At 36.1% G+C, this 27337-nt stretch overlaps 1 protein-coding gene across 1 annotated transcript in view; it reads left to right on the top strand.

The window, feature by feature from the left end:
• LOC103235591 (transmembrane serine protease 11E) overlaps positions 1 to 27337 on the top strand; it is a 50049-nt gene that overhangs the window by 8581 nt on the left and 14131 nt on the right. The window contains exons 2-9 of the mRNA XM_037989388.2: positions 5448 to 5572; positions 10214 to 10335; positions 12454 to 12521; positions 15073 to 15236; positions 18329 to 18367; positions 19817 to 19994; positions 20928 to 21191; positions 22389 to 22527. Coding sequence (XP_037845316.1) covers positions 5448 to 5572; positions 10214 to 10335; positions 12454 to 12521; positions 15073 to 15236; positions 18329 to 18367; positions 19817 to 19994; positions 20928 to 21191; positions 22389 to 22527 — 1099 coding nt within the window. The remainder of the gene's footprint in view (positions 1 to 5447; positions 5573 to 10213; positions 10336 to 12453; positions 12522 to 15072; positions 15237 to 18328; positions 18368 to 19816; positions 19995 to 20927; positions 21192 to 22388; positions 22528 to 27337) is intronic.

Raw genomic sequence — 27337 nt, 5'->3', positions numbered from 1 at the left:
CCATATCTAGTTGGAAACTTAATAAAGACCTTGATGACAACCACAGTGGAGGTCAGAGACAGTCCTTACTGTTGAGTTGCCACTAATATTTATGTAGTACACCTATCTAACAAAGTCTGTTGATATCATATGCAATCTTCACAACCTCCTTTTAAAGGCAGGGGAAAGATACTATCACTTAAGTTTCATGGTTGGTTAAACAGAAATAGTTAAACTTTGGGTTTTGTAATTTCTCTATGAGAACTAGGCATAATTATTATGGTAGGGAATGCAAACATTGCAATTCAGCCCAAGGCCCTGGCTGATGCTATTAGATACTTATAGATGTGTTTTATCTATCAGTGGATAGGACAGAAATATGTTATTTGTAATTTTATATGGAGTAATTTGCTTGTATTTCTTCTTTAAAAAAACAGCAATGAAAATATACAATCCATGCACATATATATACAATATTCTGTTTTATTTCTACTGTGGATATTTTTATAGTCTTGTTCTAGAAAGTGTGAGAAAGATTAATGATGTCACTAATGCTTGCTGGTATGGGTTTTTCACAATGTAAAACATATCTCAAATACTTTTATTGATAGGATAAGCAGGCACAATCCTGTGAGCTAAGCTACAGTCAAATATGTAACATATGCCAAAACAGATACATAGACCAATGGAACAGAACAGAGGCCTCCGAAATAATGCCACACATCTACAACCATCTGATCTTTGACAAACCTGATAAAAATAAGCAATGAGGAAAGGATTCCCTATTTAATAAATTGTGTTGAGAAAACCGGCTAGTCACATGCAGAAAACTGAAAGTGGACCTCTTCCTTATACCTTATACAAAAATTGACTCAAGATGGATTAAACTTAAATGTAAGACCTAAAACCATAAAAACTCTAGAAGAAAACCTAGGCAATACCATTCAGGACATAGGCATGGGCAAAGACTTCTTGACTAAAACACCAAAAGCAATGGAAACAAAATCCAAAATTGGCAAACGGGATCTAATTAAACTAAAGAGCCTCTGCACAACAAAAAAAAAAACTATCATCAGAATGAATAAGCAACCTACAGAATGGGAGAAAAATTTTGCAATCTATTTATCTGACAAAGGGCTAATATGCAGAATCTACAAAGAACTTAAATTTACAAGAAAAAAAATCCCATAGAAAAGTAGGCAAAGGATAGGAACAGATGCTTCTCAAAAGAAGACATTTATGCAGCCAACAAACATATTAAAAAAAGGTCATCATCACTGACCATTAAAGAAATGCAAATCAAAAGCACAATGAGATACCATCTCATGCCAGTGAGAACGGCGATCATTAAAAAGTCAGGAAACAACAGATGCTGGAGAGGATGTGGAGAAATAGGAATGCTTTTACACTGTTGGTGGGAGTGTAAATTAGTTCAACCATTGTGGAAGACAGTGTGGCAATTCTTCAAGGATCTAAAACCAGAAATACCATTTGACCCAGCGATCCCATTACTGGATATATACCCAAAGGATTATAAATCATGCTACTATAAAGACACATGCACACGTATGTTTATTGTGGCACTGTTCACAACAGCAAAGACATGGAACCAACCCAGATGCCCATCTATGATGTCTGTTATACACATCTCCTTTCTTTTTCAATGATAGACTGGATAAAGAAAACATGGCACATATATACCATGGAAAACTATGCAGCCATAAAATGGATGAGTTCATGTCTTTTTCAGGGACATGGATTAAGCTGGAAACCATCATTCTTAGTAAACTAACACAAGAACAGAAAACCATACACCGCATGTTCTCACTCATAAGTGGGAGTTAAACAATGAGAACACATGGACACAGGGAGGGAGATACCATACACTGGGGCCTGTCAGTGGGTGGGGGACTAGGGGAGGGATAACATTAGGAGAAATACCTAATGTAGACGACGGGTTGATGGGTGCAGCAATCCACCATAGCACGTGCATACCTATGTAACAAACCTGTACGTTCTGCACATGTACCCCAGATCTTAAAGTATAATTTCTTTTTTAAAAAAGACCCACTATTGATGGGTGATGTTGCTGTGAAGAGGCTTGTTCTGGTGAATTTTTCTTTGAAACATTGAGCCTTGACTTGTCATTTTCCAGTGCTTGCCATTAGCTTTATTTGTGTTAGTACCTTTTTCCCCTTGTCTTTTTGCTGTTGCTACTGCTTTTCCTTTTTAGCACTATTCTAAAAATGACACATTAATAAGTGATAATAATAATGCAGATCTAAACATATTGCTTGTTTTCTGGCAATTTTGGGCTAAAAAAAGCATAAGCATACTTTAACTGTTATATTCACTTGACTTGTCACTAATTATACATGTCCCCAGATTGAAAAGAAAATCATATAAAGAAAGCAATTTTATATTACTAAAGCTATTAGAATTCAACCTGTCTATCTGAAGATGATTTTACATAAATAGGTGCACATAAGTTTTGATGGATGAAAATAATGACTGGACAAGTGTTTATGTATGTTCAGGAGGAGGTTAATTATACAAATGTCTGTTGATATGTAAAATAAATTTATTCCTTCACTTTACTATTTTTTTGAGCACATTTTCTTTTACATGTAATTTGGAGGAATTCAGTATTGAATCACTTGCTGAGAAAATAAAAAGTAAGTAAGAAATAGGGTCAATTATATTTCAAAAAAGCTAAACAAATATGGCGAATCAGTTTGAAAAACAATGCTATACAGACTGGGAAAAGAACAAATAAAGTTTCAAATGACAAACATCTTAGTAATGTGGTCATTACCACTATTACTAATAATTAAAATAATGATGATAATGATTATCATCCTTGTTATTTGTACAATGATTTTTCCACTTGGGAGCTCAAAGTACCAAACCGCCTTATCATTTTTATCTCTACCTAGCTCATTAGGTTAGGAGGAGTCTGGACTTATTATCCTTGTTTTTCATATGGAGAAATTAAGACAGATCATTGAATCTGTGGGTACAAGACTATGTAATAAATGAGTTGGTGGCAGGACTCAGAAATATAATCTCTTAATTGTTTATTCAAAATATTTTTGATGGATTCTCTTTTTTCTTTGTCCCATGTTATCCCTTTTGTCTTCTAGCCACCCAGGAGAGCATGTCACTAAAATAGTCGTGAGTAATGTGGGAAGGTGGGGGTCAGAAAAGGAATCACAGTGGTACCTTGGACACTGCAGTGATGTGAATTCCATGAAAATACATATGTAATCTTCCTTATTTTTTTTCATATTTTAAGAATGTCCTATGTCTCTCTCTCTCACTTTCTTTTAATTCAAAAGTCATAATGTTTGTTCTTTAAAAATCCACCATAAAACAAACAAAACTATGAATTAAAATTAAAGTTTCTCACTTATTTGTTATTCTGCTTCTTACTGAAAAAAAATTGTTGTGTCTTCTGTATATTTTGTTACGCACAGATATATATATAGTTTTATTTTTTAGAATGACTGAAACATGGAATGCATATTGTTCTATAACTTTTTAAAATTAAAACTTATCATTAACTTTTTTAACGTTAATACGTGAAACCTACCTCATCAATAGAATGGCTGCATTGTTTACATTTTTATCTTGATTAAAACTTACTGTAGAACAAATAGAAAGTGTCTAATATTTCACAATTCTACATAGTAATCATGTATTTTTGATAATTTCATGTTTTCTACAAGCACAAATTCATATTCTTCATCTGACATGTTTTGATATTAGTTGAGAAACCTCTGCCCGTATTCCCCTCAACAGTTTTGCTTATGTCTGTTATACTCATCTCCTTTTTTCTGCAATAGATGAATAGCAAGCATTCAGGGATGAAGGAATAGGAGTCAGTTTTGGGGGTTTCTTAGGCACAGTTGCACATAAAAAGTAATCTCATTGTGGAGAAGTCTTTTTATATTGCAGTAATTGCCATTCTAGGAACAGGTGTTTGGAATTCTACTCAAGGGAAAACTGGAGATGGGAAAGGTTGGGGAGAGTAAGATAAAGCTTCCCTGGTTACAGACCCATGGAAAAATCACAGGAACAAGGCAGGAGAACAAGCAGAGTCCCTGGAGCCTTCCACCACATCTCAGTGCCTTTCCCAGGGACAGTGTTGTGTAGCGATGGTAATACCACTGACTTCTGTGCCAATGCTCTTTATTTTGTGCCAGCCAGAGCCAGGATGTAATGATGGTGTGACAGGGGCCAACATGATAATATCATCACTTCTTGATCCTATGTCATCAGGAAACAGAGTGTTCTTGATTTCTGTAAACAAAAAGTATTTATTGTGAAATGCTTTGCTGTTTACACATTCATGATCTAATTCTAGGTCCCAAAGCACTTTAGACGGAATGGTTATCCTGCTCCTTACTGATATATGGAGAAATTGAGCTCAGAGTTTAAATGATTTGTCCAAGTCGCAGACCTGTTAATGAAAGGGCTGCACTTAGAATTCTCCTTATTCTGATTCAACACCCAGTACTCCTTCAGGAGAATACCATGTTTTCCTCAAGTCCTCATATAGCAGACAGTGCTCTAGAAAAAAAAAAAAGTATAGCATACACTGGCATGATAAATGCCTTAAGAAATCTAAAATAACAGTATCATATTCAAACTCCTTAGTCATCTCTGACTTATTATTTCACATTTCTAGCTTTAGAGTTTGCCTACCAAATGTTATAACCCAATGGGACAATTTTACCAATCAAACAAAAATCATGTGGATCAATGTTTTCCAGTTACACGTATTTTTGAAGGCAGAATAAATAGAAGAAGTTGAGGGAATCTCAAGCAAAAAGAATTTCCTGTAGCATCATTAAAGCTTAGAGGTAAATATTAGCTCAAAACCTCAGGTTCTTTAGGAAGGGGCCTCTGGTTGTCTCTTCTAGGTATCCTCAAAGTTTGGTTTGGAAATAGATCGGAAAATTAGAAGCATAGAATTAGCAACTCTATCTGAAACCTGGTATGCTTCAAGCTGTAACACATTTAAAAAGGATATTTAAGATTCTAAAGTGCTAGAGAAAAGGCTTAAAATATTTTTGTAGCTCCTGCAGTGTCTAACTCTATATCAAGTACGTGGCTGGCTCAACAAGTGATAGCTAACATTTAATATTACACTTTCTACATGTCAGGCATTGTTACAAGCACTTTATATATAGTACTTCATTTAATTCTCACAATAATCATATGAAATAAGTACTATCATTAGCATCTTCCTTTTATGGATGAGAAAAACTGAAGCACAGAAAAGTCAAACTACTTGCCTAACAATAGGAGTCAGAGTCAGGATTGGAACCAGGGTGTGCTCTAAACCCAGACAGTACACGACCCTCCAAATGAATGTCCTTTATTCCACAAAAATATCTGTTTTGTCTAAGGAGTGGATGTGTTGCATGCTCTGAAATAATCTATCTATTTACATTCTTCCTTAGGCCAGATGTGGTGAGGGCTAGGAAAAGAGTTTGTTGGGAGCCCTGGGTTATCGGCCTCGTCATCTTCATATCCCTGATCGTCCTGGCAGTGTGCATTGGACTCACTGTTCATTATGTGAGATACAGTAAGTATAACCTGCCTTGGCATCATGTAATTTACCCCAAATATTTCCTCATACCTTGGTGTTTTGATTTGCCTCAGGCTTATTCATTCATTACTAAGATTCATTTGCATAACCTGTACAAAGGAATCTTTACCTGCTTTGTCTCTTATTTAGTGCTTATAAGTCAAGGAGGATTATTTTTTCTATCTTTGATGTGTGATGCTTTCTGCTGGGAACAGCATGCTCATTTGCATCTTCCTTAATAAGCAATAAGTGAATATTAATCAAAGGAAAACTACAGCATAGCTAGAACCAATGTCTTGAGTTGTTTGAGGTCACAGGGCAAGCACTTTGATTTAAAATAATTCTGACCAGGTGCAGCGGCTCACGCCTGTAATCCCAGCACTTTGGGAGGCTGAGGCGAGTGGGTCACTTGAGGTCAGGAGTTTGAGGCCAGGCTGGCCAACATGGTGAAACCCTGTCTCTACTAAAAAAAAGGAAAAAAAAAAAAAGCCAGATGTGATGGTGCACACCTGTAGTCCCAGCTCCTAGGGGGGCTGAGGCAGGAGAATCACTTGAACCCAGGAGGCGGAGGTTTCAGTGAGCCGAGATCATGCTACTGCACTCCAGCCTTGGCAACAGAGAAAGACTTGGTCTCAAAAAGAAAAAAAAAAAAAAAAAAAAAATCCAACTCGTTGAAGTCCTGACATGCCAATAAATCAATGACACAATCTGGAGTCATAAAAAAGTAGGCTCTATTCTGTACCAGGAAGTTAGAAAAATAGTCATAGTGATGTATTGTTGAATAAGTGCCTATTTCTGTTATTAAAATCTCATCTTAGGATATATTGTAGGTGATTAAAGAGGATAGGGTATGCTGAGAAAGCTCATTATAAAGAAGTTCACCCTGCGGTTATCAGGTACCTCATTGCTAGATGAACTGTTAGTTGCTATGTTATTAGAAAGGTCTCCAGGGTACTTCAGAACTGTTCTCCAGGATGTAACAACCCTTCTGAAGTTTCCTCCTACTTTGCTTCGGGTTTTAATTACTTGACTTAACCATGACCTGTTAGTTTAATATCTCCTTCTGTTACTAGATTATACTTGGATGTTCAAGGCACCGTAACCATAGAAGCTAATCACTTGATTCTAATTTAATTGGGACCTTGTTGAAGTTGCTTTCCAATAACGAGAAAGAGTACTCTGCAATCTGGTTATCTTCCTCTACTGTCCATGCAAGTGTAATCTCAATTTCCAAAGCAAGATGGATCATTTCTGGATAGTTTAAAAAAATATTTAAAACAAAGATTTTTTTTGGTAGAATTTGCAAACAGACAGGTCTTTAAATTTGAAGTGTCTGCATATTATTAATAGATTTTTCTGTAGCATACTTTTTTTTAAAAATTTTTTGAGACGGAATCTTGATCTGTTCCCAGGCTGTAGTGCAGTGGCTTGATCTCAGCTCACTGTAACTCCCGCCTCTTGGGTTCAAGTGATTTTTGTGCCCCAGCCTCCTCAGTACCTGAGATTACAGGTGTGCGCCATCACACCCAGCTAATTTTTTCTATTTTTAGCAGAGACAGGTATCATCATGTTCGTCAGGCTGGTCTTGAACTTCTGACCTCAAATGATCTGCCTGCTTTGGCCTCCCAAAGTGTTGGGATTACAGGTGTAAGCCACTGTGCCAGGCCTGGAGCATACTTGAAATAAAAATGAATTGCTGAAATAACTTTATAGTTCTACAATTCTGCTGAGTATACTGAGTCCCACTTTGTTGTAAGCATCATTATTTGTCCCCATGGATGCCTAAGACTGTTTTACACACTTTCGTGTGTCTAGAATTTATCAGAGTCTTGGCACATGTTAGGTGGATTAAATACTGAATGATAATATCGAATGAATCGTACCTATGATATGTTCCTGGGCCATACTTTGGCTTGTCTGACTTCACAAAGAATTTCTAGTAATACTAGGGGCTAATCACCTCAGTGAGAGAAAATGTCCCTTACTACTTATCATTTGCCTCTTCCCAAGCCAAGTTTTATAAGATTCATAAATCTTACTCATATGTGTACAGTGAAAACTTGGCAAGAATTTTTTCAGTAACCTGTTTCTGAATCCTGTTGTTTGGATGATCAATTGAGTAATATTGAACACACAGCTTCCACAGCCCACACAGTACACCTGAATAAACAGTGATTGTTGTGATGTGTGTAACTGTCTTCTGTTTGTGACCTGCTTTCTGTTTTGGGGTATAAACTAACAGAATGGTTTCGGCAGATGAACATTTAGAAGCTGACATGCCAAAATAACCAAACCAAACCAAAAAAATCTGTTACAGAAATAGACAGATACAGATAAAGGTAATCATATTTGGAAAAACATCATTTTGGTTCTCATTTCATAAAGCCCAGGACAACATAGAATTCTGTATACAGTTCGTGTCTGGGGCCTTTGGGCGTGCATTTCTGCCCCTGTGTGATTTGGACGTCAGAAGATGAATCTGTTATAAGCAACACCATTGCAGATTATAGAATCACAAACCTGCTAGAAAAGTACTCATGTTTATCCTTATTTTTAACTTTTCTGTTAATATTCCTAACATGTTTTAGTAACTACTCAAACCATATATTTATGGCAGCTGGCAATACGTTTTAACAGTGGTATGCTTAAGTCTACAGAGTAAAGTAAAATATTGAGCACGTATAATAAGTTGTTAACTTGGTTAAACCATATGCAATTGCCAATATTTGACTATTTTTGACCTGTACTAATGACAATTTTAAATCATTCAATCTAATAAGTCAAAAAACTACATTTAAGGATATAGAGGGGTCTGTTACCATTCTGTCTAGAACCTTGCTATTTAACATATGATTAGCTACCAGAAGCATCAACATCACTTGGGAGCTTGGTAGAAATGCAAAATCTTGAGTCTAACTTTAGACCTCATGTACCAGAATCTGCATTTTAACACACTCCCTAGGCAGTTCATTTTTACATTAAAATTTGAAGCAGAATTCTAGAAGAATGGATACAACTCTACATAAAGTTATAGCTAACCATGAGGCAGATGTTTACAAATACAAATGTAATAGAACAGTAGTTTACAGAGATAGTTATGAGTTATTTCCCAGTATGTCAATACATTTGAAACCTTACTTGAAGTTAGGTTTGAACCTTCCATTCAGAGAAAGGGAGGTGAGGAAGGATGGAGGAAGAGTAAAACCTCCCAAGTCTTTCACTTAGGTCTCTAGTACTCTGGCGACTCAACTTTCAGTGTCTTCCGCCTGCCATTCATCTCTTTTATTCATCACCAACCCCTTCCCAGCCCTTGTCAGAGTCTGATAGTGCTTCTCTCTCTGTCCCATCAAATCCTCTGGATGGCCAGGGTGTTTTTTTTGAAATATGCTAGTAGTTTTTTGAATAACTTTTATACAACAAAAGACTTGTCCCGTATCTTCAATAAGTGGCTTTTTTTTTTTTTCTCTAAGAATCAGCTTGTGAAATAAGTCTGTACTCTGGAAGTTAGTCTTGGCTATGCCCTGCTGGGCTTGGGCAAGTTATTTACATTTCCAAGACTGTAGTCTGTTAAATGTGGATAATATTGCCTTTTTGTGGAGTTATTATAAATTAAATGAGATATGTGACTGTACCAGGGACATTGGTGTTCAGTGTTATTTTATTTTTCTTCTGTGGTTTAAGTGAAGAGGGAAAGAATAGGAAGGTAGAGAGAGGAGAGAGACTGTGACTGGATGAGCCACACTCTGCTTTCCTATAGTAACTACATACAACTGTCTTGATCATCTGTGTATTTCTAATGCTTGACACAGTGTCTCTCGCTGAAAAGTGGCTGGCATTAATATTTGTCGAATGAATACATTAATTTTCTGAGGGCTGTGTGCTTTCTTCATACATTGGAGGGTAGAGGAAAAGTTATGTGACATTAACTTTTCAGCAGGTCAAAAATGTGGGTTGCTTAAATTGGATGCAGAAGGTAGAGACAGTGGCTAAGGAGCAGACAAACCAACCCCTGTGGTTGGTGGGAAAAACATACATGCAGTGACAAGGGAGCTGGGTGAAAGTAAATGGTGTCCCTGGAAGATTATGCCAGGTGGCAACTTTAACTCCCTAAACTTCGATTTACTGAATCCCTTGCATTTTAATTTCTAACCTCATCTTCCTTTTCAGCCAAAATAAATTTTCTCAAACTAGAGTTCTTGTGGACAGAATTGATGTATAGTTGATGGAAGGGAAAATAAAATCTACATTTGGAATATACAAATACAGTGACCCTTGGGAGGCTTCTGAATCCATCCCTGTTTGTATGCTCAGATGGCATGACTTGCTCTCTCTTGTGGCTTACTGAGGAATGAATAACAGATGAATAATCAGCCCACTCTTCTGATGAGCTACTTGTACAGTACTCCAGGAACACCAGGCATTTCTTACAGCTTTGATACTCTAAATCACATGATGATAAATGTTGTTTTGTATCCTGAGATAACTATGAGGCCTGGGGCAGGATGATGATGATGATGATCTCTGCTAAAAGCATTCCTCCCTGTTTCAGTCTTCTAGCAACAACCAAGTGGGGGAAATAATGATGCTTTACACCCATCTGATAAAAATTAAGATAGGGTTTTGCTTCTTTCCTTGTAGATCAAAGGAAGACCTACAATTACTATAGCACATTGTCATTTACAACTGACAAACTATATGCTGAGTTTGGCAGAGAAGCTTCTAACAATTTTACAGAAATGAGCCAAAGACTTGAATCAATGGTAAGCAATTTGTCATCCACTTCTGGTGCGTTTGCTGTCACTCTCTACCATATTTTTAGCATCCTAGCTTCTAAAAGATTCATTCAACTAACGGATCCCTGTGTATTTGCAAAATGAAAAGAGGCCCTAACTCAGGGAATATAAAACAAAATAGACAATACATCACTTAGCACAATATCACTCGCAGGGCTGAACCAAAGAAACTTTAGCCATTCAGTCAGGTCCTTCTTACTGACCTTTCCTTAGCTAGTGCTATACTGTTGATCAGCAGAGTCCAGAGATTCTGGAAATGTGAGTGTGGCCTAAAATATATTTGCTGTATCCTACACTTCCTAAAAAAGAGACTCTGAGCAGAAGATTGCCAAGATTGAAACTATTTATGGACATACCTAAACAGTCTTTTAGTTTATAAAAGTATCTAACCTTCAACCAGCTTTTGGTACAAAAATATGTAGTAAATCCATAGATAGGCAACTCTACCCAGTTTTTAAAAATATTTAACCTTCAACTAGTTTTCGGTATGTAAATCCACAGATATGCGACTCTACCCTTAATGCATCAATATTCATCTTGAGGGATCAATTAAATACTTAAGAAACTGGAAAAATTAGCAGTATGGGCCAAAAAACAAGGGACTAAGTGGTAACTTCTTATCGTTATCAGATTAATTAAAGAATAATTTAACTTTTCCTGGCAGTCTGTGAGGTAATTCATAGTATAATGTGATGGAAAGAACACTGAGCTAGGAGCTGGGAGGCACATGTAGCTTCAGTGGCACCTACTAGCTAATGATACATCACTTGACATATCAGTTTATCATTCTGGACAAAATTCCTTATGTGAAAGTTAAGGTATTAGATTAGATAGTTTCCAAATTGTCTTCCAGTTCCAGTAACCTGAACAAGAATGGAAGTGAGACCCTGGAAACCGCCCAGTAGACAACAGCCTGGGGATTTGGCCAGCTTGCTGAGACAGAGGTTGAATCCTGATTAAATTTGCCCTTGCAAACACCAAATCAGGGAAATATTTGATCAGGCTCTTCTCTAAGGCTAAATACATTTGCAAAATGAAGAAAGTGAAATTGAACTAAAAAGGTCAAGAAAAGATGGCACTATTGCCCTTGTTCTTTGTGCCATTCAAGTACATTTTATTTAAGTAAATAAAATCCAGACAGATTTAAATCTAAAGGAATATACGTAGAACTCCTTAATGCCTTCAAAATTAATAATAGTTTTGAAGTTACTTGACAAAAATTAACCCTTAAATAAAAATTTTCTTGTGAATACTGTCATCCTATTCAGAGGACTTGTGCTATTCAGCTTTGTCTCATAATTGCAAGAACTGTCCTTAGGGAAAACAATTTGAATTAATAAAATGTAAGAAAGAATTAAAAGTCTCATTGCTTCTGTTAATCACCAGCATTTAGTAAGTGTTTACTTACTACATACTATATGTCCACATACTGGAAACAAGAAGCCCTTGAAGTGTTTCCTTACATAAATTCCTAATTAAAAAATTAAGTTGCCTAGAATTCTTACGTAGAATAATAACTAACATCTCTACAAAAATAGATTCTTTCACTTTAGTAGAGTAAAACTTAGGCTAAGTATCCCAGTTCACCTGCGTCTTTCTGTGAGCATTTGGAGTGCTGAACTGGGTGCACATTATGCCAGGATACTTGACAACTTTGTCACTAGGTTTGGGAAGCATTTGACATGGACATGCACTCATTTCCATAATCCAATTATTATGTGGCAGAAGTATTTCATTTCCTTTGTCTATGGGCAGTAAAAGTCCTTATCTCCAGGTAAAATTGCTCACTCTTAATTTTTAAGAAACAGGATGTTCATTTTCTTTTGTCTCTTTCTGAGCATTAGTACAGCAGATGTCACTTCTGACCCCACTGCGGTTCCCTACTCCTATCATTCCTAAGACAGAGTTCAGTTGAAATCACTGAGAATACCGCAGTAGATTCCTCAAGCTTCCTCAAGTTCAGCTCACTGCGAATTGTCAATGCCTTTTGCTCTGTTTTGTTTTTTAATTTTCTAAAAAGCTTTGAATTAATTTGTGGAATTTCATAAAGTTCTTGCTGATATATTTTGAATATTTTTCAAACAGGTGAAAAATGCATTTTATAAATCTCCATTCAGGGAAGAATTTGTCAAGTCTCAGGTTATCAAGTTCAGGTATGTAAATCTGAATTGCCAACTTCTGAATTTAAAGTTGAAGTTGTTAATCTGCTCAGCAATAAAGATGTTTTGAAGTGTTAAATATATAATTCAATTCAACAAACATTTGACACTTGTTCTGTGCAAGTCATGGGTTACAAAGTCCCTTATTGATTCCTTAAATCCCAAAGTAAACATTTGCAAGGTGATTGCTGGGGACAGAGGTATAATTGGTGCCTATGCTATAAAACTGTTTTCTGAGAAACTTACTAAGTACAGATAGTGCTAAGTACAGATAGACCTAACACATATCCTTGGTTTAATGGCAAGTAGTGCCCCATGTTAGACAGTGTAGTAGATCAGGTTTGTCTTTAGCTCTTCTTCCTCCTGTTAGTCAATCTTGTTTACCTTCTTCTATTCCATCCCTCTATTCTCAAAATATGTAGCTGAGAAGATCTCATCTGTCAACTAACCATTCATATATAGGTTTAGAACATAATATTAAGGAAAATAGTATAAGAATTTTCAATATGATATTGCCATAATACAAATTATTTGTATTAAAAATAGAATAAGAACTATTTCCAAAATTATTCCAATGACAAAACTCTAAAAGTTTCCTGCCATTCTATTACTTAGCTGATATCTCTAAGGCATTACTTTGATCACTCTGTTCTAAAAATTCTGTACTCTCTGGTGTTTGAGATAGTGCCCTTTCTTGGATCTGCAACTACTTCTCTCATCTTTAAGTTTCACTTTCTCAGGAGGACCTCATTCACCCACATGGCCTCATATTCTATTGAAATACAAATTTCTATCTCCAGTCTGAACTATTTTTCTGATTTCTATCACTATATACACATCCCCATGTGGAAGTTCCACAGAAAATTCCCTAACTCAGGAAAAATCCAGTCACATAAATGAGAAACCTGGAAGTCATTGAACACTCCTTCCTTTCCTGGGTCCCTCATATTTTATGAATAACTAAGTACTACTAATTCTATTTTCCCAATAGCTTTCTAATTTGTTCACCTTTTTATTCCAGTAATCTTGCTACTGCTACTCATTATTCTGTCTTCTGTTACTGCAATAGTGAGAAGAGCAAGTGTATTGAAAAGATTAAGTCAATTTTGGAGATGTTGAATTTATACACTAAGGGACCATATGAACCTGAAAAATGAGTGTGACTTGGTAGAGGGAAATGGAACTGAGCAGAAGATAGAAATTTGCTCACGATCAACTCAAAAATTTGGAAGCATGGGCGTAAATTTCTCAGAAAAGGAATAATAAAAGGGAATGAAAAGGATGATGAAGAAAACTTGAAGAACAATATTTAAGGTGATGGAAGGAGTATAGGAACCCTAGATATAGGGAAAGAGCAGGAAGATAGAAAAATCATGACAGAGGCACCACTGATGCAAAAGATACGAAGTTTCAAAGAGGGTGTGGTTGGTATTGACAAATAATCCTGACTGAGTATAATAAATACTGAAAAGAATCCACTGGTTTTGTTAACTAGGATACTTGGGTTGTTATTTATTTTCCTGTCTTGAAAATAGTGTTACAATTAACATGTATATAGGTCTGTCCTTGCACAAACACATGAGTGCATTTGAATATTTAATTTCTGGAAGTGGAAATGCTGTGTTAGAGAAGACAGATATTCAAACTTATAATAGATAAAGCTGCTATCCAAAAATAAGACTCTAATTTTTATTCCCACTTCCAGTTTATGAGAGTAGTGGTTGATGCAATATATAGTGAAGAGTTAGATTCTTTCAGAAGTGACTATGAAAAGGAGTGGGTAAAGTAGTTGGCAGGATGATTCTAAGGTAGTAATTCATACAAATAGTATTAAGACTAATTAATACTCTGTTGAAAAGACAGTTACATGAAGTCAGTGCAATTTGGTAAAGCATTCTGATATCTTTAGGATTGGGAATTGTTTAGGATAGCCTGAAGATTGTTTAGGGGAGGTAAGTAGACTTGAGACACAAGAATAAAACCTGAAATTCAAAACCACAGTTGATTTTATATTTAAGACACATTGTATTTGATAATTTTGAATGGTTTTTGAAAGGTGTGTTTTTATATTAATAACCATATACTTAACTAGACTTTTTGAAGGTAAGGGATACTATGAACAGACTAGCTCACTATATAAGAGACTGAATTTGTGGTTCTTCACATACTAAGCAGTAGCAATATAGAAGGAAACATTTATGGATTTATTTTATGTGTGCATTTCATGTAAGTGATAAAGAAAAAAGCAGACTGAGATATTACCCTTCTTTCTTTTCTTTTCTTTTTTCTTTTCTCTTTTCTTTTCTTTCTCTCTCTCTCTCTCCCCTTCCTCCCTTCCCTTCCCTTTGCTTCTCCTTCCTTCCTTCCTTCCTTCCTTCCTTCCTTCCTTCCTTCCTTCCTTCCTTCCTTCCTTCCTTCTCTTTCTTTCCTCCCTCCCTCCTTTCCTCATTTCCTCCCTCCCTCCCTCCCTCCCTTCCTGCCTTCCTTTCTTCCTTTCTTCCTTTCTTTTTTTTTTTCTTTCATTTTCTTCTTTTTTGGCCCACAGTCAACAGAAACATGGAGTGTTGGCTCATATGCTGTTGATTTGTAGATTTCACTCTACTGAGGATCCTGAAACTATAAATAAAATTGTTCAACGTGTTTTACATGAAAAGCTGCAAGATGCTGTAGGACCCCCTAAAGTAGATCCTCAGTCAGTTAATATTAAAAGTAAGTTAATTTCTCTTATTTGTCTTTCATAGAACAGTTTAATGTTAGGTTTGATCTTGGCACTCATTAAAAAATTTTTTTTGGTATCCTTTAATTGTGGGGTCTTGCCACCAACAGTATATTTCTTTGGAACTAAATTGGTCCTAATGAAGTATTTTAATTTTTGAAACTGCCCTAAACTTAGGCCTCCCATGCAAGCTTTTTATTAACTCCTGAGCAGTTTTCTTTATATTACACTTTATACTTTGGCTATAGAATCCAATTATAAGTGAAGAAAATGGCTTTGTATCTTCTTCTTCTTTTTCTTGTTGCTTTCATTGTATGTTCTGAGGGTATGGTATATGGAAAGGTTCATGCCATTTACACATTTGTTTTCAAATGTCATTAATATACCTTGCTGTACTTTCTTCCCTTTAACTTTTCACCAATGAAGCATTTATAATAAACTTATTTTTGGTATATTTACACCTATAAGCGAAAAATTTAGGTAGATTTTTGTTGTTCTTGTTGTTATTGCTTGTAGGGCTACATGGGACAAAACAAATGATGATAGGTCCTCACATTTAGAAAATAAGAAATATGAGATCCTCAGTGGAAATTAAGGTCTGGTTAAGGGCTGAGTCGTATGTTATAGAACAATGCAGGTCTATAGAAATACTATGTGGGCACAAGTATAATGTTACATTTTCTAGAAGTTACATTAAAAACAAAAATAAGCATGTAAAATTAATTTTCAATAATTTGTATATTCAACCCAATATGTTCAAAGTATTGTCATTTAAACAAATAATGTAAAAATTACTCATCAAATATTTAATTTTTTTTGTAGTAAGGATCTGAAATCTAGTAACATTTTATATAGCTAGTACATTTCTATTTAGACTAGCCATACTGCAAGAACTCATTGGCCATATGTGGCTAGTGGATACAGTAGCGGATATGGCAGCACTGGGAACTAGAGAATAGGGGACCAGTAGAGAGAATGAATACAAACTGCTAATATAAAATCTGATAGATCTGAGTAGATGCCTAAATTGATGGCCAGCCAACCCACTTGCTTAGGAAGGAGGCTTCAGTAGTCAAGGACAGATACATAATTTATGCACCCTAGCACAAAATGAAAATGCTAGATCTGTTTTCAAAAAGCAAGAAAAAAGTGCTGTTAAAAGTACAAAGATATGAGTTTTCTTTCTTCCCTAGTCTCTCTCTCAACTTTTCATGGTGTTTTCATTTGCTGATTATTGTCATTCTAAGAGAAAAAAATTAAATTTGTAGATTACTAATATGAGTTTAATTGTTTATATCGTGCAATATCAATTTAACTGCATATATAAGTACATTTAACTTGTATTTCAAATCATGGAAATTATGCAACTATATTGCGTAGCTTATATATACATGTTTTTCATTTTTGCCATCAATGGAAATAGTACAAAAGGTTAGTGACTCTTCTTATTTTCCTGGTTAGTATGAGCAAATTCTACCAACACTCTCTACCTTCAGCTTACTGAAGAGTGAGGAAGGACTAGAAGGAAAAGGAGATCTGGGTTTCCCTATCTTTCTCTTTCTAAGTTGTAGTTTTCAGCAAAAGCTGTTGGCTAATACACAGAAGTAACAGAAGCAAGAAAGGATATGACAGGCTCTGTTGTTCATCTGTGTTTATTAGAATGCTATTGTCTTTTCTCTGGGTTTTAAGCAAGTTTTGGTTCAAACAGAAAACATGGCCTCCAAGGCATGTCAGTGCACCTCCACTTACTTAATGGAAGGAATAGCACACTTATCTTGTACTTGCTTTGAGTCTTGCTGAACCCCTGTGCATTGTGGGTTCACTAGAATTCTGATTTCATAGGGAATTGTGAATGATATATGCAAATGAAGTGGGAAGAAACCATGGACACACTTATTGCACATATCTTGTCTGCCAACACTATGATCTATTATCCTATTGAACTTCATTTTCAAAACACAAGTTACCAGATAAAATTATTAAGAATGTCAAGTGAGCAACAGCAGAGCATTGTACCAAGCACAAAGCCATTGTGAATATGAGACCCAGTGCAGATGCATAAGTCACACATGAAGCCAGCCTTGTCAGTACTGTCAACACAGAAAGCTTAAAATTTTCGTAGGAAGAGCTTGAGATAGAGAATAAGTTATTCGAAACAAAGAGATCAGAGGTGGTCCTTTTAATATTAACTGAGACTAAATTGTAAATTCTTCCTTATTTTTGACATTTTCCCCACAAGCAGCCAGAATAAATAAAGTCAGAAAGAAGGTTTTCTAGAATATAGATTTCTACTTCATTCATACTATTAAATACTAAAGAAAACAAAAACACTAATATTTTCGCATTTAGAGCATCCATCCTTCCATGTACAAAGAATAGTTTTGGTCATTAGAACTCTGCTGAGTCAGGAAGTTTGAGTTTAGAGTTTTATACATCTATTGGCTAGGTTAGTGTTTGCATAGGGTTTGAGACTGACTAGTGAGAAGTCAGCAAGCTAAGAAGTCATTGGCTGGAGCTAAATGACAATTTGAGGGCAGACTGTGTTTTCAAATTTGACTTCAAAAGGGGTAATATTGTTTTTAACTGTGAGTGAGTACACATTTATGGAGATGCTATCAGGTGTGTTATACAAATGGGACTATGCTTATGAGTTTAATGATATAATCTGAAATAATGGTTAATAAATGTATTATTACATTTGGGGAAATAATACTATGGTTTAGAGCAGTGTTTCCCATGGAGGGGTTGTGGACTCCCTGCATCTTATTTACTGGTATAAAATCCAAATTCTTGGGCTTCAATACAAACTACTGAATTAGAGTTATTGGGAAGGGGAAGAGGAGTTTACATTATAAATATGCTCCCTATGTGACTCTTACCCACATTAACGTTTAACACAACATTCACATTCTCGGCAATGTGACGATCATACTATGTCTATAACAAACTATGTCGCTTTCTTTATAATCCAGAAATACTGTTTTATAATAAAATTAAGCAGACTTTTAGTATTTAAAACACTCAGAGGCATAGTGTAATTCTGATGTGCTGACCCTATTCTATTTACCATTTCTATGTGTTTCAGAAATCAACAAGACAGAAATAGACAACTATCTGAACCATTGTAAGTTTCATATATTTATTAACATAGCATTACCTGAAGGTAAAAAGCTAACACTATACAGGTCATTCAGGTTTACTTAGTGTTGATATCATGGGACAGAACAGATAAAGTTTGATTAGTTTGTGCACAGTTCATGGTGCTTTGTCATATCTCGGAGACACATTTTATTAGTAAAGAATAACAAAATTGAGATAACTTTGGAGTGGACGTATGGGTGCCTGGGGCAGATGTGTAGTGGAAGTGAGTTGTACAACTGTTAAAGAAGAGGCAAGAAATGTTTACTTATCAATGTTCTGTTTGTAGATATCTATAAGATAAAACAAATCTATACGTTGTGTTTTTGAGCTAGAGGCAGAAACTTATTATCACTATATCCTAGATAAAATCTTCTTGATGTTATTAATCCTATGTCATGGAAAGTGCAGAAAATTATGGGGTATATTTTAATAAAATTACTTTAGACACATAGATAATATCTTCAGCTATATTTTAAAAGTGCTGACTCTAGGCCCAGCACTTTTCTTCTCCTGTAGCCAAGTACCCCACCGTGATTTACAGTATACATTCAATAGTTATGGGGTTGTTGCACATTACATTTCTCTTAAAAGGTGGAAGAATATGTGCTACTCACCAGCTCATATAGTTGGCTAATTTCTAAAATTAACTAAATACAAAACCAAAAGATAATTTCATTACCTAAATAACACATACTCTCGCCACCAATATTTATTGGGAACATACCATGTGCTAGCACTGTGTTAGACAACAGGGACACAAAATGGATAAGATATAATCTCTACCTAAAGCACCTCATACTTTAATGGGACTAGATGCATGAGGCTAATTCATGAACACATCATTCTTAAACAACACTTCTCAACCAAGGGAAATATTGTTGGCCAAGCTATCATGCCCCACCCACTGTTGCATTTTTGTCATGAATATAGGGGGAGGGTTACTGGCATCTAGCATATATAGGCCAAGATCTTATGATGCACAGGGCACCCCCCTACAACAAAGAATTAAACAGTTCAATATGTTAGTGGTGCCAAGATTGAGGAACCCTGTCATAAACAATGTCAATATGTATACATAAACATAAGCACACACACAGAGGGTGTCTGTTATACACATAAACACACACACAGAGTGTGTTTGTTACTATTATTATTTTGGAAGCACCAAGAAAGTAATAACTAATCCAGATTGGAGACAGGGTAGTTAGAGAAAGCATCCTAGAGAGGTAACAACTGCTTTAAATTTTACAAAATGAACAGGAGTTAGCTAAATAAAACATTACAGTTTACAGAAAGGTAAGAGCATGAGAAAATATTTGATACTATTGGAGCACAAAGTAGAAGAAATTTGGAACACAGTAACACAAGTTGGTGCTTCAAACAACTGTTAATTAATGCACCCACCAATGCACCCACCCTCTCTCTTTTGCAGGCTGCGGAACACGAAGAAGTAAATCTCTAGGTCAGAGTCTCAGGATCGTTGGTGGAACAGAAGTAGAAGAGGGTGAATGGCCCTGGCAAGCTAGCCTGCAGTGGGATGGGAGCCATCGCTGTGGAGCAACCTTAATTAATGCCACATGGCTTGTGAGTGCTGCTCACTGTTTTACAACGTAAGTCTCGAACCTTGAGGATGATTGGGAGTGAACAAAGTGCACTGGGTTTTGGCAAGAAAGTATCTCATGAATTTTGGGAGATTTGAGTTTGTCATAAATTAAAAATAATGCATATATCACAAAAGACTGGAACATTTGTAAACATTAGTAAGAGGTTTTAAAGTCTGGAAATGGAAATGGAGTCAAAGTATATGTCAATAAATAATCTTTTGATAAATACACAATCGTTTCTCAAAGAAAGCAGGAATTTTAAAGTCATTTCTGAACTTTGAATTTGCTGTCAAACAGGAGTGCTCTATCTCTCTGCTGAGTACCTCAATCAGAGATGGAGTCTGGATAGGCTGTAGGTTTGATCCTAAGGTGGAAATTTCACATGGTAAGAAAAAGAATTAAATATGAAGAATTATATAATGAAGATATGAAGAATTTGAAAGTAGCAAGTTGTACAAACGAATAGATTGACTTATTATATTGCAAGAAATGGAGGACCCTTCAATCTATTGTCAAAATGTCTATAGTATATAAAATAGTAATACTTTGTTAAATTATTGTGTGGACTTTTTGGTTTTCAGAGAAATGTGTATATTTCTGGGTGGGGTACATGAGGCACATAGAATATATTAATTTTTCTTATTCTGTACAGGGTACTTTCCATAGGTCCCTTGGAGTCATTAATATTCAGAAATATCAAAAAGCCCTAGCATTTGGAGTGGATGACTTGGCATATGGAGTGGCATGTATATTATAGGAAATGGTGGCTTTTTCACCTGGTCAGACCCCTGAGTCTTATTCTCAAATTGGAAAGAGTTCTGTACATCAAAACTATAAAAAGAAAAAAAAATCTACACCTGTAGACTAAATTATTCAATATAAATTATTAGACTGGTAGCATGGTAAAAAGAAATTTATTCTTCATTTTCTTCTCCCCAGATATAAGAACCCTGCTAGATGGACTGCTTCCTTTGGAGTAACAATAACACCTTCGAAAATGAAACGTGGTCTCCGGAGAATAATTGTCCATGAAAAATACAAATACCCATCACATGACTATGATATTTCACTTGCAGAGCTTTCTAGCCCTGTTCCCTACACAAATGCAGTACATAGAGTTTGTCTCCCTGATGCATCCTATGAGTTTCACCCAGGTGATGTGATGTTTGTGACAGGATTTGGAGCACTGAAAAATGATGGTGAGCATCTGAAGAGAAACTCAAATCAAAGTTAAATTGGTATTTTATGGCATTTAAAGAATGAAATGCTATTATGCCAAAATATGTTAATTGTGTGGTCATATGACCTGGACCAAGGCAGGCCCTAAAAGTGAAGTAAATAACTTGGAAGACACACACAAATTCCTTCCTGCCTAAGTTAATATCAAGAAATTGCTACCGCTATATGATACAGTCATAGTACTGCTAAGATGTCTGAAAAAGCAAGTATGTCTCCTAGCCATGAACTTTTCTTTAGAGAATTAACCACTTTAGAGATTAGCAATCAATAATATGCCCAATTCTGAAGATTGAAGAATCATAAAGCCACCATTGTCCCCTACTGAAATTTCCTTCTAATCTTAACAATGGAGTGGACATTATTTAGATAACTTGTGGTTCTTTCCTAGGCACCCAACTTTTTACTGAAAGTAGTTAGGAACAAATTATCTTCCCAAATATTACTGTTCTAAACATGTGTATTCTAAGATTCTGTATCACTATCTTTTTTTTTTTTTTGAGACAGAGTCTCATTGTTGTCGTCCAGGCTGAAGTGCAATGGTGTGATCTTGGCTCACTGCAACCTCCGCCTCCCAAGTTCAAGTGATTCTTCTGCCTCAGCCTCCTGAATGGTTGGGACTACAGGCACCCGGCTAATTTTTGTGTTTTTAGTAGAGACAGGGTTTCACCATGTTGGCCAGGCTGGTCTCAAACTTTTGAGCTCAGGTGATCCGCCCTCCTCGGCCTCCGAAAGTGCTGGGATTACAGGCATAAGCCACTGCTCCTGGTACCCCCCCTTTTTTTTGGGATGGGTTTTCTCTCTGTCCCCTAGGCTGGAGTTCAGTGGTGCGATCTTGGCTCACAGCAACCTCTGCCTCCCAGGTTCGAGAGATTCACCTGCTCAGCCTCCTGAGTAGCTGGGATTACAGGTGCATGCCACCACAGCCCGACTGATTTTTGTATTTTTAGTAGAGATGGGATTTCACCATGTTGGCCAGGCTGGCCTCGAACTCCTGGCCTCAAGCGATCCTCTAACCTTGACCTCTCAAAGTGCTGGGATTACTGGCATTAGTCACCGTGCCCTGCCTGTATCAATATCTTATTTTTAATCATGAAACATTTTCTTCTGGTTTATAAAATATATGTATATGTCTACAAAGCTTTTTTTTTTTCTTTTAGGTAGCAGTCAAAATCATCTTCGACAAGCACAGGTGACTCTCATAGACACTACAACTTGCAATGAACCTCAAGCTTACAATGGCGCCATAACTCCTAGAATGTTATGTGCTGGCTCCTTAAAAGGAAAAAGAGATGCATGCCAGGTAAACAGTTTTGCCCATTAGTATGTTGCATAATTTTTTGTTTACTTTTCTTTGAAATAATTACATATTTGCAGGAAGTTGCAAAGATAGTACAGAGGAGTCACAACGTCTCACCCAGTTTTCTTCAATGATTACATCTCACATAACTATAGTTCAATATAAGATCTGCGAAACTGACAGTGGTACAAAGTATGTGTCTAATTCTATGGCATTTTATCGCATCTGTAGATTTGTGTAACCACCACTACAGTTAAGATGAAGAACTATTCTATCACCACAAAGATCTACCTCTTTCCCTCCTCCTACTATTGCTAACATCTGGCAATCACTAATTTATTCTCCATCTCTATAATTTTTCAGTTTTCAAAATGTTATATAAATAGTTACAGTAGCTTTTTAAACAGAATTTAATTTTGGATCATCTATTGGTATTTTTGGCTTTTTTTTGTAGAAAAATTTTAGTGGTTCCTCTAAGTTTTATATATATATAAATAAATGTGTATTTATTTATTATATATTTATTATTTATTATATATGTGTATTTATTTATTATATAAATATATATAAATGTGTATTTATTTATATATACATATATAACATCACTGTCTACGTGTATTGAAAATTTACTAGTTTTGGTGAAGTATAGAATAGAAAACTTACTTCCCCTTAAATCCCTTTGCTTTTCCCTCATTAATATTAAATATTAATAAACATAAACATTAAATATTAATAAATATAAATATTAAATATTTGCTTTATATTTTGAGAACCACAGAAGACAATGTTTTGCTTCGACTGTCCAATGTAATTTAGAAAACATAAGAGGAAAAGGAAAGGCTATTTACCTATAGATTTGTTCTTTCCTCTTTCCTGATTCCTTTTTTTAAAAAAAGTCATTTCTGTTTTAGGAACTTCCTTCAGCCAGTCTTTCAGTATAGGTATGCTGATGAAAAATTCTCTTAGATTTTCTTTGTCTCTGAAAGTCTTTATTTCTTCTTCATTACTGAAGCATAATTTGGCACTGACAGTGCTTTTCTTTCAGCATTGAAATCATTGCCTCTGTGATTTCTACGAGGAATGTGCTGCTATTAGAATTATTTTCTTCCAATAGATGAGGTGTCATTTCTCTCTTTCTGTGTTCAAGAGTTGTTCTTTGTCTTTAGTTTTCAGAAGTTTGATTATGTATCTTGGCATGGATTTCTTTGGGCTTATCCTGTTTGAGGTTTGATCAGCTTTTTGAATATGTAGATTTATATCCTTTGTCAAGTTTGATAAATTTTCAGTCATTATTTCTTAAAATACTCTTTCAGCCCCACTTTCTTTCTTCTTTCCTTCTGGAACTCTAACCATAGCAATGTTTACTCTTTTATTATAGTCCCAGAGTTTCCTAAGCTACAGTTTATTTTTTTTTTTCCACCCTAGTTTCTCTCTGTTGTTCAGATTGGGTAATTTCTATCAATTTATCTTCAAGTTTACTGATCCTTTTATCTGTGTCCTCTATTCTTATGTTAACTCTGTTCAGTGAGTTTTGAATTATGCCTATCATACTTTTTAGTTCCAGGGTTTTTCTTTGATTCTTCTTTTTATATTTACTATTTCTTTGTTGCCACTTCCTATTTCTTTTCCTTTGTTTTAAACGTGATGGCAGTTGCTCATGGAGATGCATTTATGATGGCTGCTTTAAAATCTTTGTCAAATAATTTCAACATTTGTGTTATCTCAGTGTTGGTACCTGCTGATTGCCTTTGCTCATTCAAGTTAAAACTTTTTCTATTTCTTTGTATGATGATTTATATTCAGATATATCCTGGGCATCTAATTCTTATTTATTCTGTTCTGTTATTGTTGTTATATCATGCTTTTAAATTTATATTATTTTATTTAATTAATTATTTATTTGTTTCTTCCAACTTTTAGGTTCAGAGGTTACATCTGCAGGATTGTTACATGGGTAAATTGTGTATTGCTGGGGTTTGGTGTACAAATTATTTCATCATGCAGGTAGTAAGCATAATAATCAACAGGTAGTTTTTGGTTCTCACACTCCTCCCACCCTCAACCCTCAAGTAATCCCCAGTATGTATTGTTCCTCTCTTTGTGTCCATATGTACTCAGTGTTTAGCTTCCACTTATAAGTGAGAACATGAGGTATTTGGTTTTCTGTTCCTGCGTTCATTTGCTTAGTATGATGGCCTGTGGCTGCATCTATATTGCTGCAAAAACCATGGTTTCATTTTGTTTTCTGGCTCCATAGCATTCCATGGTGTATATTTACCACATTTTCTATATCCAGTTCACTGTTGATGGACACCTAGGTTGATTCCATGACTATTGTGAAAATTGCTGCAAGGAACATATGCATGCATGTGTCTTTATGGCAGAACGATTTGTATTCCTTTGGGTATAATATACCCAGTAATGGGATTGCTGGGTCATATGGTAGTTCTGTCTTAATTTCTTTGAGAAATCTCAAAACTGCTTTCCACAGTGGCTGACCTAATTTACATTCCCACCAGCAGTGTATAAGCATCCCCTTTTCTCCACAACCTCAACAACATCTGCTGTTTTTTGACTTTTTAATAATAGCCATTCTGACTGGTTTGAGATGATATCTTACTGTGGTTTTTCATTTCCCATTTCCCTGATTAGTGATGTTGAGCATTTGTCCATATGTTTGTTGGCTGCTTGTATGTCTTCTTTTGAGAAATGTCTGTTCCTGTCTGTATTAGGCTGTTCTTACACTGCTATAAAAAAAATACCTGAGCCTGGCATGGTGGCTCATATCGGTAACAGCACTTTGGGAGGTCAAGGGAGGTGGATCAGTAGAGTTCAGAAGTTCAAGACCAGCTTGGGCAACATAGTGAAATCCTGTCTCTGCTAGAAATATAAACATTAGCCAGTGTGGTGGTGTGCGCCTGTAGTCCCAGCTACTTGGAAGTTGTAAGGCAGGAGGATTACTTGAACCCAGGACGTTGAGGCTGCAGTGCACCTCCTGCACTCCAGCTTGGGTGAAAGAGCAAAATGCTGTCTCCAAAAAGAAATAAACAAACAAACCAAGCAAACAAAAAGCCAGTATTAGATAATGTATAAAGAAAAAAGGTGAATTGGCTCACAATTCTGCTGGCTTTATGGGCAGCTGGTGCTTACAATCATGGCAGAAGCTTACAATCATGGCAGAAGGTGAAGTATGAAATGGGTGGGAGCAGGTACATCACATGGTGAAAGCAGGAGCAAGAGGGATAGAGTGGTAGGAGAGGTGCCATACACTTTCAAACAATCAGATCTCACAAGAGCTCACTCACTATTGCAAAGATAGCTCCAAGCCATGAGTGATCGGCTCCCCTGACTGGCTCTCATGACCTGAACACCTCCCACCAGGTCCTACCTTCAGCATTGGGGATGACAACACAACATGAGATTTGGGTGGGGACAAATATCCAAATTATATCATTCTGCTCTTGGCCGCTCCCAAATCTCATGTCTTCTCACATTGCAAAATACAACTATGCCTTCCTAACAGTCCTCCAATGTCTTAACTAATTCCAGCTTTAACTCAAAAGTTCAAAGTTGGCCAGATGCAGTGGCTCACACCTATAATCCCAGCATTTGGAAGGTCAAGGTCGGTGGATTTCTTGAGCCCAGGAGTTTGAGACCAGTCTGGGCAATGTGGCAAAACTGCATCGCTACAAAAAAATTAAAAAAAATTAGCTAGGCTTTGTGGCATATGCCTATAGTTCCAACTATTTGGGAGGTTGAGGTGGGAAGATTGATTGAGCTTGGGAAGTGGAGGTTGCAGTGAGCCATGATGGCACCACTGCACTCCAGTCTGTGTGACACAGAGAGATTTCATCTAGGGGAAAAAAAAAAAGTCTGAAGTCCATAGTCTCATTTGAGATAAGACTTTCCACTTCATCAACCTGGATTTCACTGTCGATATAACTATCAGCATTTTGGTCACAACCATTTAACCAGTCCCTAAGAAATTTCAGACTTGATCTTATCTTTCTGTCTTCTGAGCCTTCCAAATTCTTGCATTCTTTACCTGTTACCCAGTTGCCAAGTCGCTAGCACATTTTCCGATATCTTTATAGCAATGCCCCACTCATAGTTACCAATTTTCTGTGTTAGGCTGTTCTTGCATCGCTATTAAGAAATATCTGATGCTGGGTAATTTATTAGAAAAGACGTTTAATTGGCTCATGACTTTTCAGACTTTATAGTAAGCATGATGCCAGCATTAACTTTGGCTCCAAGGGAGGCATCGGGAAGTTTATAATCATGGTGGGAGGTGAAAGGGGAGGAGGAACATCATGTGGTGAAAGCAGGAGCAAGAGAGAGAGTGGAAGGAGGTGCCACACGCTTTTAAACAACCAGATACTGTGACAGCTCACTCGCTATTGCAAAGACAACACTACACCATCAGGGATCCGTTACCCAAACAACTCCCACCAGCCTCACCTCCAGCAATGGAGATTAAACTTCAACATGAGATTTGAGAGGGAACAAATACTCAAATTATGTTTATGTTATTTTTCCCCATTTTTAAATGGAGTTGTTTGTTTTTTTGCTTGTTGATTTAAGATTTCTTATGGATTCTTATAGATATTAGAACTCTGTCAGATGCATAGTTTGCAAATATTTTTCCCTATTCTGTAGGTTGTCTATTTATTCTGTTAATAGTTTATTTTGCTGTGCAGAAGCTCTTTAGTTTAATTAGGTCCCAGTTGTCAATTTTTGTTTTAGTTGCAATTGCTTTTAGGGTCTTTGTTACAAAATCTATGCTAAGACTGATGTCCAGAATGGTAGTTCC

Source organism: Chlorocebus sabaeus, chromosome 7 (genome assembly GCF_047675955.1).
Source record: "Chlorocebus sabaeus isolate Y175 chromosome 7, mChlSab1.0.hap1, whole genome shotgun sequence".
Lineage (NCBI taxonomy): Eukaryota > Metazoa > Chordata > Mammalia > Primates > Cercopithecidae > Chlorocebus > Chlorocebus sabaeus.
The sequence above is the reverse complement of the archived record's forward strand: the minus strand, read 5'-3'. Positions and strand labels throughout refer to the sequence as shown.